The sequence below is a fragment of the Macrobrachium rosenbergii genome, chromosome 22, assembly GCF_040412425.1.
Source record: "Macrobrachium rosenbergii isolate ZJJX-2024 chromosome 22, ASM4041242v1, whole genome shotgun sequence".
In the NCBI taxonomy this organism is placed as follows: Eukaryota; Metazoa; Arthropoda; class Malacostraca; order Decapoda; family Palaemonidae; genus Macrobrachium; species Macrobrachium rosenbergii.
The window spans coordinates 34,168,391-34,180,890 of NC_089762.1; the positions used below are offsets into that span (position 1 = coordinate 34,168,391).

The window sequence follows — 12,500 nt, forward strand, 5'->3', positions numbered from 1 at the left end:
ATTACAGATGATTTACAAAGAGATGCGAGATTATTAACATGTGCGGATGGAAAACCAAGATGAATCCACGGCAAGATTTCTAATTGGCTGATGCGACAGGTCAGTAAACTTCCTGTCTAGACAGAGGCTCTCTCTCTCTCTCTCTCTCTCTCTCTCTCTCTAATTGGTAAAGTCTCGCAAGTTAAAGAGGCTTCTGCTTATTAATTTTGTTTCTCTATTGACTCAGTTTCACCTTTCTAAAGTGTTTTCCACACCGGAAAACCGCCAGGATTATCTTCTTATCGTTTTTTGCTAAATCGATATCTTTCAACGAGATTCTAACAGTCCATCTCCCATCTGATACTAGCAGGACAGTAATTGAGATAAATGAGATGTTCTACAATTTTGTAAATGTTTTTAGTTTTCTGTAAAAGAAAACTATTGTGCTGGCTTTGTCTATCCGTCCGTACTTTTTCTGCACTGTTTCTGTCCGCCCTCAGATCTTAAAAACTACTGAGGCTAGAGGGCTGCAAATTGCTATGTTGATCATCCACCCTCCAATCATCGAACATACCAAATTGCAGCCCTCTAGCCTCAGTAGTTCATATTTTATTTAAGGTTAAAGTTATCCATAATCTTGCCCCTGGCAACGATATAAGACAGGCCACCACCGGGCCGTGGTTAAAGTTTCATGAGCCACGGCTCATACAGCATTATAACGAGACCACCGAAAGATAGATAAATTTTCGGTGGCCTTGATTATACGCTGTACAGAAAACTCGATTGCGCCGAAGAAACTTGGGCGCATGTTTTACTTGTTGTCGAGTGAACAGCATTCATCATTTAACGAAATCACCACAGAAGGTCTACGGTGGCGTATTAGTCGTGCTTGTGGTTCGCCACCCTACCAAGGTCTCTCTCTGTCTCTCTCTCTCTCTCTCTCTCTCTCTCTCTCTCTCCTTGCAAGGATAACAGGCGCGATGGGATACAGACGTGATTGTAATACTTAGGGCAGGCAGGAAATACCCTTGGTCCTTACTACGTACAATTTGCGCCTGACTGAGACCAGAAAACAGAACGGAACTGGATCGAGTGTTGGTCTAACACCAGTGACTTGTTTGTCACCTACACTCCCGAGGATGAAGATCCATGCGATGATACCAGTTTTGATTGCAGACTTGATCATGCTCTGAAGGTTTCCTTTCATTTTTGGCCAAAGAGTTTTCTGATATTTTATATGTGGACTAAAGCGGAGGAGCATTTAGAATCAGTGCTTGCTACTCGTTTTGTAAAGTGTCGACAAGTCATTTTCTGTTGATGTGCTACGATGTCATGCGTAGTTTAAGCCTCTGCTCCATTACCTTTGTTTATATATTTTTTTTTTTTCGTTTCACTCAGCAACTCTTTAGGATGGTTTGGTCGATCCATTTTACTTATTTATTTTCTGTATATTGCTATCTTTTTACTGTATTTATTTTTCTCTCCTGCATATGATTATTCTGTGGGAGGCTGCTTTGCAACTTAATTAATTGCCAATTTGCAGTGTTCCGTAGTGTGTGCTTTTGTTGAATAGATTACTGAAAATAAAACAACAGGATATGGTAGCAGTGATATTGTCATGTGTAGGTAAAATTAGAGGATATTTATTTGTTGAATATTGTTAGAAAATACTGGGATTACGGAGGTCTTTTAAAAAGAGGGAAAATTTCGTGTATTACGGCATGATAACAGGGATACAAGTATTACCGCAATCACACGGGCATTTCAGTAATGGTGCAGATATTACAACAAGGATCCGGGCATTACAACAATGATAGAGCGTTACAACAAGGATACAGCCATTACAACGATACAGGCATTATAACAATAATAAAAGCATTATAACAATGATACAAGCATTACAACAATAATACAAGAATTATAACAATGATACAAGCATTACAACAATGATACAGGCATCACAGTAATGATACAGTCATTACAACAAGGATACAGGAATTATAGCAAGGATACAGGCATTACAACAGTGATACAGGCATTACAACAGGCCGTATATAGGTAATGCGGAAGACCTCACTGAAGATATCGAGCCCCCCACCCCCGCCGTCTCCCCCTTCCCCAAAAAAAAAAATTACATTTTTCTAGGGTCCTCTGAGTCGTGCTGCCTTTTGAGTATAGAGACCGCTTGCCTGTCGAGGTCCAAGCAATTTATTTTTGGCAAAGGCATCCACGGGTATCTCACGTGACTTGCGAAGGGCCTAAATATCTGTTTTGGCAACCGTAGCCTCTTTGGTTCGGTGAAAGGTTATTGCTCGGCCAGACATTTTCAAAAAAGATTTAATGAGTAAGAGGAAAAGAAAGGGGAAAAAGAGGCGATGTATATACTTGGCAGCGCGGGAACTTGTACAGCATCACCCTTGGAGACAGCAGGACGTCCGAATGCTTTTTATCCGAAGGAGGCGAGGTCCACGTTGATCTCGTAAATATTTGCCAAATTCTTCCTCTCCTCCTCCTCCTCCTCCTCCTCCTCCTCCTCCTTCTTCTTCTTCTTCTTCTTCTTCTTCTTCTTCTTCTTACCCCCCACCTTCCTCGGCAACAACCGCGGACGTCTAAAAGAAGATATTGTGTGCTATACAACAGCACCCCAGATATGCTTTACCAAGTGACCTTTGGTTTTTTTTTTTTAATAAAAGGACCCTCTTTGTGATATAAGCACGTTTTGCATTATGCATGGATTTACACAACAGACACGGGGCCTTATTCTCTTCCAGTTGACAGCAGCGTCTTTTTTTTTTTTTTTTTTTGTATTCTTGGTACATCACTCGAAAGACCCTTCATCTGTACTTGGAACTATTTCTCGTTCTGAAGAAGACAAACTTAATGAGTTCCTAAGGTCCCAAACCAATTACCTTAAGCACTCGGCAACACATCTACCCGCAAAACCATAAATGTATAGGGAACAACTTTTCAAGGTATTTCTGGAGACGATAAAAAATATGACAAAGTGTCTTAATTTCTATCCCCTCACTAGGAGAGACATTTTTTGGAGGAGGCGAAAATATATACCAAAAAGTTACCAAAAGAATTTTTGTAGTTTCTTTTTGTCTTCGTCCTGTTTCGACCTCATGCTTTCTTGTTTCACCTGCTAGTTGCTGATTCCTGTGTCATTTGTATAGGTGCTAGCTCTCTCTCTCTCTCTCTCTCTCTCTCTCTCTCTCTCTCTCTCTCTCTCTCTCTCTCTCTCTCTCTCTATATATATACATATATATATATATATATATATATATATATATATATATATATATATATATATATATATATATATATATATATATATATATATATATATATATATATATATATATATATATATGTGTGTGTGTGTGTGTGTGTGTGTGTGCGTGTGTGCGTACAAAAAGTGTGTATTTGTACCAATGCACATGAAAATGTATGAATTTCATTCGTATGTTCGGAATATGCATGTCATTATCATTTATCAGTGGAGTTCAATATGAGCAAGTTTTCATTTGAGGCAAGGCGAAAAGGTCATCAAGTTGCTAACTGGGTCACTTCGGCCGCCGTGGCTGTTTGGGTCACTCAGTTCGAGAAAAAAAGGATAACGTGACAAAGAAAATATCGTTGAACATACAGGTAATAATATATTCCTGCATCCATTAAAGATATTTAAGGCAAATAACATATTCCTGCCTCCATAAAAAATATTTAAGCAAACAACATATTCCTGCCTCTGTTAAATATATTTAAGGCAAATAACATATTCCTGCCTCCACAAAAAATATTTAAGTAAATAACGTATTCCTGTCTCCATAAAAAATATTTAAGTAAATAACATATTCTTGCCTCCATAAAAAATATTTAAGTAAATAACATATTCCTGCCTCCATAAAAAATATTTAAAGCAAATAATATATTCTTGCATCCATACAAAAGATTTAAGGCAAATAACATATTCCTGCCTCCATAAAAAATATTTAAGTAAATAACATATTCCTGCCTCCATTAAATTGTTTACGTAAATAACACATTCCTGCCTCCATTAAAAATATTAAGTAAATAACATATTCCTGCCTCTGTAAAAAATATTTAAGGCAAATAACATATTCCTGCCTCCATTAAATTGTTTAAGTAAATAACACATTCCTGCCTCCATTAAAAATATTAAGTAAATAACATATTCCTGCCTCTGTAAAAAAATATTTAAGGCAAATAACATATTCCTGCCTCCATAAAAAAAACATTTAACTAAACAACATTCCTGCCTCCATTAAAAATATTTAAGTAAATAACATATTCCTGCCTCCAGTAAAAATATTTAAGTAAATAACATATTTCTGCCTTCATTAAAAATATGTAAGGCAAATAACATATTCCTGCCTCCATAAAAAATAATTAAGTAAATAACATGTTCCTGCCTCCATAAAAAATATTTAAAGCAAATAACATATTCCTGCTTCCATAAAAAATATTTAAAGCAAATAATATATTCTTGCATCCATAAAAAATATTTAAGGAAGGCAAATAACATATTCCTGTCTCCAGTAAAAATATTCAAGGCAATAACATATTGCTGCCTCCATTAAAAATATTTAAGGTAAATAACTTATTCCTGCCGCCAACAAAAATATTTAAAGTAAATAACATATTCCTGCCTCCATTAAAAATATTTAAGGTAAATAACATATTGATGCATACATAAAAAAATATTTAAGGCAAATAACATATTTTTGCATACATTTAAAAATATTTAAGGCAACGCCCACGGCAGTTCAAATTAACATCCTTAGCACCACAGGAAGTGGAAGACTTCCGGTAGTGGGTAAGATGATGTTGCAGCGTCTCAGCAAATTGTGGATGAAGATGCTACTCAAAAGGAGTAGCAGGCACTAACCCTAAAGGCACAAGAATAAATCTTATTTTAACAGAAACATAACTTATGAAAACTGGCCAAGGAAAATTTCTTCCGATGACTTTCTGAATCATAATTACAGTTATCAGGAAAAAAGAAAAACGTGTCTGCAAGATAAAGATCTTAGAAGACTGAAGACATACCAGTGGACGTCATTATTCCTGCAATAGTTCAACAAAAAAAAGGCAACTCCGAACAAATCTTGACTCATATTTATTGTCGAGCCAGTCTTGACCATGAAAGGCTGCCAAAAAGTAAGAATTTGGATTCAAGAAATCTCGATATGGACTCAAAGGTCCGTTTTCAGCATCCTCCGATAATACTGTACTAAAAGAATGGAACGCACGTCGACAATTTTTCCTCTGTTAACCTATAAAATGTGTTTATAATGTGGCGACTTTCATCAAGTTCTTAAGATCAGCGCCTAGCAAGTACTTCTCCATTTGTTGAACTTGAATACCCTTCTTCAAAAATCATCAGATGAAGGCTGATAATTGTAAGGTTTTTATTGTTTTCATAGAAAAATGTTTTCAAACGTCTTTATAATAGCACAGTCACATTTATTGTATCCCAGTTGGCACAAAATTTATATTATTTTTTTTTAGCTGAGATTCCGGAAAAAGTTTATTTCGTTTATAACTCAAATGTGCCAAAAAAACTCAGCTTTGGCTGAACTGACTGAAACGTTCGTTAACAAAATATCCATTACTTTAATGGAAAAATGGCTATTAATTTCATTATAACGAGCCAGGCCATTACAGAAGTCACAGATAATAAAGATGCCTTTCTAATAAGCAATTTAAAAATGAGCGACTCAGACTTGGTGTTACTAATATATCTGACACGAAATTTCATGGCATCCGCATTTCCAGTGTGTCTGGTATTTTGTGCTAAGCCCTGCTTTACAGCAAACAGTCATATACTCTGCGCATGCGCAAAGCACAAGACACACGTCGACAAATCTTGGAATGGGGAATTCCACCTTCGATAAGTTTCCTGATAAAGGCGTCCCGTCAGAAAAAAAAAAATTTTATTCTAGGAAAAAAAGGACCTACAGGACTGCCTTGTAATCTGTGAGTGGACAGCATGATGGGTTTGAAATTAGCAATTAAGAAAGATCGGAACAGAAAACAAAATAAGTAGCAGGGTATTCCCTCATTATCTTTGCAAGCAATTTTTTGCTTGTTAATTAGTATAAAACCTCCCGCCTCCCACCACACACACATACACATACACACGTTATATATATATATATATATATATATATATATATATATATATATATATATATATATATATATATATATATATATATATATATATATATATATATATACTATATATATATATATATATACTGTATATTTCTGACCTACATCGAGACCAACCCCGTCTTTCAAATGAGAGGCCAGGTCGTTACCAACTGACCCACACAGATAATATATATATATATATATATATATATATATATATATATATATATATATATGTGTGTGTGTGTGTGTGTGTGTGTGTGTGTATATGTATAAAATTATCCCCTAAACTTCGAATATAAAACCATTAGCTATTTTTTCCTTTCATGCAATTGTGTCAACAGTCCTAATAGAAGAGATCTTGCCTTCCATTCATGATGATAAATAATGAATCTTTAGAGATTAATTCCTTTACATATTTGTGAATCATCCTTATTTTCTTATCTTTTCGTAGATTTCCGTTGTTACGTAAGATGCGTGGCCACAACCTTTCGTATCTGCTGACTTACGTAACTAAGAATGACAGTGAAGATGGGGGCCACGTAACCGTAAACACTGGTTCACTTTTATTAATAAAATAATGATGTATTCATTGTGTAATTAAGGTATTCTTTTGTGTTCATGATATATTGCATATACTGACACCCGACCACACACACACACACACACAAATACTATATATATATATATATATATATATATATATATATATATATATATATATATATATATATATATATATATATATATATATTATACATTATAGTATGTGTGTGCGTGCTACTGTATATATGTGTGTATATATATACATATATATATATATACTGTATATATATATATATATATATATATATATATATATATATATATATATATATATATATATATATATATATATGTGTATATATGTGTGTGTGTGTGTGTGTGTGTAGGCGTGTTGGTGGAGAGAGAGAGAGAGAGAGAGAGAGAGAGAGAGAGAGAGAGAGAGAGGGAGGGGGTAACGTTGCAGCTGTTTTATCTAACGCAGGGAAAGCACCCCAGAACCGCGGAGCGACGAACTCTTTTTAAAGAAGCTTGTGTAACCTGACGATCAGTACACGTGCACTCGCGGTAGCTCAGTACCTGATGGCCTCGGAGTTGGTATGCATATAAAAACTCAAAAGGAGGACATTCTGAATAGAAACGGGAAAAGGAAATATTGGCCGTAATTCTAAATAAAATCGCCTAGTCTAAACGCCAGTATAACTGAAAGATTTATTCAGGGAATGAGTTAGGTTATAGTAGGTATTATTGGAACCACAATTTGCTTAAAGTCATGAAGAAAACGTCAAAATTCACCATAGAAAAATTTTTAACATCATGATAAGCTCTGTTGCACCTTCAGACGTTAGGGTTGGCTCCAAAGTAAGTGGCTAGAATAGAAATTGATGAACGTAGTACTACATAATACTGATGAACATAGTACTACATAGTACTGATGAGCACAGTACTGCAGAGTACTGATGACCATAGTACTGCATAGTATTGATGAACTTAGTATCACACAGTTCTCAAGAACATAATACTACAAAGGATAAAAGAAGGCGCCCCTCAGAAGGCGCCGTAACTCAGTACTGAGAGAAATGACGAAGCAACTGCTATCTTAAATTTCAGAAAATCCCAAGACTGCGGTTGGCAGAGCATGTACCCCTCGTTTAGAAGAGGATAGAATTCTACGGCTTGTGATGAAAAATACTTTGTACCGAGAAGACAAGGCAAACAACCTTCTCCAAATCCATCGTGAACTGGACTGAACTGATGCCAAATATTACGTGGAGAGATCTAGCGTTCGCGGGAGTGAGTTACATCGAGACTCAAAAACCAATGGAATGAATGAGTGTAACAAACAATACATTATATGCCTACCCCATAGCCGTAGGTTTTTGACCTTGACAACACACACACACACACACTCAGGGTGTACGTGTGTGCGTTAGACAATTGAAGCTGCCGCCCCTGGTGAAACAGCAGAATACTACTACAAGCTCAAAGACCCCAAGAGGAAAGAGTCCAGTACGGAAAAATGATTGAAAAATTAAGCATAATCTATAAAAGAGAAGTGACAATAAAAACAAAGAGGATATATCACAAAGACAAATAAATAAGACAGATAAAAACTACTTAGTGATACTCAAGTTAGCCTGCTCAACAAACAAGTTTTTGTACAGAGTTTGAACCAGCGAATTTCCACTGATTCAACTGCGTGATTAGGAAGGAAATTCCATATTTATGACAAAGAACCAATGTTACTTCTGGAAAACTGTTTTGGTATTTAAACTGACATATGGATGGGTAAGACTGTACTTGAGTGTACCCTCAAGCGAGAGAAATCTAATCCAAAACAGTGGAAGGCATTCTCCATAGGTGTGGCACATCCCGATACGAGAGAACATTGGTTTCTATTTCTCCGTAGGGGGCGCTAGTGACGTCAGTCACTGTAGGCATTACTTTAGGTTCTTTGCAGTATCCCTTCGGCCCCTAGCTGCAACCCCCTTTTATTCCTTTTACTGTACCTCTCTCATATTCTCTTTCTTCCATCTTGCTGTCCAGTTTTTCCCTTTGCAGCTGCTTTCCCTTTCAGAATGACCTCGTAGGCCCTAGCGCTTGGCCTCTGGACTAAATTCTATGCCCCAGTTCCAGTTCCTCGTTGGACGGGTGGGTACCGTTCTCCGCTAGCACTCTGCTGGCCCCCGCGTTCGATTCTCCGACCGGCCAATGAAGAATTAGAGGAATTTATTTCTGGTGATAGAAATTCATTTCTCGCTATAATGTGGTTCCGATTCCACAGTAAGCTGTAGGTCCCATTGCTAGGTAACCAATTGGTTCTTAGCCACGTAAAATAAATCTAATCCTTCCAGGCCAGCCCTAGGAGAGCTGTTAATCAGCTCAGTGGTTTGGTTAAAACTAAATATACTTAACTTCTATACTCCAGTTCCAATCCAATGGTTCCTCTTTAGAATGACCTTCTCCTAGAAGGGTGGCATAACGTAACAATGTACTCTAACCGTAGCTAAGGAGTCTGATCTCTGCCCGAATATAACGAGAACGCAATGAAGAATATTTTCAATGTCAGATACACAAGGAAAGAGAGGAATGTGTTAAGAACATGCCAGACTATTCAGCAGTTGCGAAGGCACAGGAAACGGATCGTACCCAAAGAGGGACCCTACATTTTAGACTGTCTGGCCAGTCCTTGAAGGATCCTATATTCTCCGGTGGTAGTATCTCAACGGTGCCTGGGCTCTCATCATATATATATATATATATATATATATATATATATATATATATATATATATATATATATATATATATATATATATGTATATATGTATATTTATATATATACATATATGTGTGTGTATGTGTATGTATGTATATATGCGTTTATTTGATTTTGATATAATGAATTAGGATATTTTATTTTTTCAAATATACCTGTTAATTCATTTACGATTGTATGCTAATACGTATATATATATATATATATATATATATATATATATATATATATATATATATATATATATATATATATATATATATATATATATATATATATATATATATATATATATATATATATATATATATATATATGTGTGTGTGTGTGTGTGTGTGTGTGTGTGTGTGTGCCTGTAAATATGTAAGAAAGGTACTTAGAATAACAGGTAATCACAAAAAAAAAAAAGCAAGAAGACACTCAATCCTTTCTACCAATACTTGCAAAGGACAACACAGAAGCAACCGAGCGGGAGGAGCGGGTGCCATTTTTGTTTTGCTTTTTCTTGGCGTTCACGTAACCGCTCTCTGCAGGAGCACATTGGGAGACACGTGGTGTCTCGGCGCTTTTTAAAATCTAGCAATCTCAGCTATTTTGAAACGTAGCGATCTTAGTTCTTTTCAAGTGTAGTGATCTCGGTTCTTTTAAAAATTAACGACAGTTTTCAATCGCAGTTCTTCGGCTTAAATACCGTTCGTTATGTCGTAATTTTATAAAGCGGCGTTATTGAAAAGCTGTCATAATAACGAAAAACGTTTTAACTGATTATTTCGGAATTAGCTTAAATCACAGGGCAGATATGGTTTATGTTTTTAAACACCTGTGTGTCTTCTGTGTTTTTTGTTGCCTTTTCATGCTTTACTTCTGCCAAAAACAGCTACAGCACCATGAGGCTTTCGCCAGTGACATTGAACCCCCGGGGGGGGAGAGAGAGAGAGAGAGAGAGAGAGAGAGAGAGAGAGAGAGAGAGAGAGAGGCCCATCAATATTCATGTTTTTGTTATGACTCATATTTTTCCTGAGCTCTCTGCACAATAGTTTTGTCATTGTGGACCTTTTTTTTTTATCCATTAATGTCACCTCGAGGGGAAAATAGCCAGAACTCCTTTGACAGCCAAATTGTTCATTGTAAATATTATGATTACATGTACGGGTGTTCAAATGCTACAAAGAATCAAAGGCAGTACGTAAAGTATTAACATCATAAGGATGTTCAAAAGCCACCAATAATCAAAGGCAATGAATGGAGTATGTACAGTAAAATGTCAACATTATGTTTATTACGTTGCGGAAGACATGTTGTCAGTAAGAACTTGCCTCTGTGATATAGGGATTGTACATAAATACACTTCATGTACAGCACATGTAAGGATAGGAACCCTGCACAAAAAACTTCCACCTTTATAGTCGCTCCACATATCTACACAGAAAACTCATCAGTCGTGCATCGAAACCCCTACACAGACACACTGTGCCAATCATCTATATCTAGCACTCACTACAAAGTTATTCGACCTCTGGGTCAATAAGCTATCCCACTACATCCATCTTCCCAGTGCTTTCTAAGTCTTAGATCCCTTTCATCAACCGCTGGTCTTCTTTCTCACCACATAACCAAACCACCTTCAAAACTCTCTGATCCATCTGTCATGTTTGACAATCTTTTGATCACTTCTTTATCCTATCACCCTTTCAGTCGTGTTTGCTATGCTGAAACATACAGTCCATCTCAGGATTCTTAACTTTTTGCTTTCATTTGCATTCACTTCCCCTCCCCTAAAGGAGAGTTGGCTCACCAATCCATTTGAACATTGGAACTTTGAGTTCATCAACCTGCATTCTTTCTTCCATTGTCAATATATTCAGAATTCTTACCACCTTCTTTTGGTGCACTATATATATATATATATATATATATATATATATATATATATATATATATATATATATATATATATATATATATATATATATATATATATATATATATATATATATATATATATATAAGAAGAGGCCTAGATTTGTGTTTGTATATGCACACACACACATATATATATTATATATGTATATATGTGTGTATATATACATATATATTTATATATATATATATATGTATGTATTCATATGTATGTGTAATATTCGTCGTGCACTTGTGATGAAAACAAACCAAAGGGCATAAGTTAGAAAGTAAGTCATCCGAGGCCTCCTCTTGTGTCTATATACTACCCTGCTTTTACGTAAAGGTCCGTGTTGTTCACTCATGCCATGGACGAGGGACGAGTGCCCAAATTCATTACGTAAGCCATGACCGCTGACGAAGAACCTGCAGAGAGTTGGCATAGGTCAGAAAGCCTTCATTATTATTAAGGACTGAGTTCGTTTCTTAGACTTTTGATGGTAGTTTTGGGAAACTTAATATTAAGTTTAAAACAGCAGTCTTTGAGTCTAGGGATGACTTGTAAAGTTTATCGTGCAAAAAAATAATAATAATAAAAAAAGTAAAAGCAAAGTTTTCTGTACTCTTTGTATCTACGTTTAAAAAAAGGGCATTGTCTTTGTCACGTTTTCTCCTTCTACTTTCTTTGTCTTGTTGGATACATGATACTGAATACGTAACTTTGATACACACACACACACACACACACACACACACACATATATATATATATATATATATATATATATATATATATATATATATATATATATATATATATAATATGTCTGATTCACGTCGTAACCGAACTCCGGTCTCTCAGATGATAAGCCAGGGCACTACCAATTGAACCACACAAATCATATATATATATATATATATATATATATATATATATATATATATATATATATATATATATATATATATATATATATATATGATGACTGCAGGAGCTGCAACTATCTTTACATCAAATAAGACGGTTCCAGTATCAACTGGATGTCCATAGAACCCACAAACACACATCACCTTCGACAAAACCAAAATTTTTGTTGTAATGACAATGATTGCGATACTT

The 12,500-nt window shown here is 35.6% G+C and overlaps 1 protein-coding gene across 2 annotated transcripts in view; it reads left to right on the forward strand.

Moving 5' to 3' along the window:
- The window catches only part of Isha (Insulator su(Hw) mRNA adaptor), a 116,764-nt gene that overhangs the window by 30,640 nt on the left and 73,624 nt on the right, over positions 1–12,500 (forward strand). The window contains exon 2 of one of the 2 annotated variants that reach the window (XM_067124613.1): positions 1–99. This exon is cut by the window's left edge and continues 69 nt beyond it. In XM_067124613.1, coding sequence (XP_066980714.1) covers positions 91–99 — 9 coding nt within the window. In that variant the 5' untranslated portion in view covers positions 1–90. The remainder of the gene's footprint in view (positions 100–12,500) is intronic. The other variant, XM_067124611.1, reaches the window with a different exon arrangement.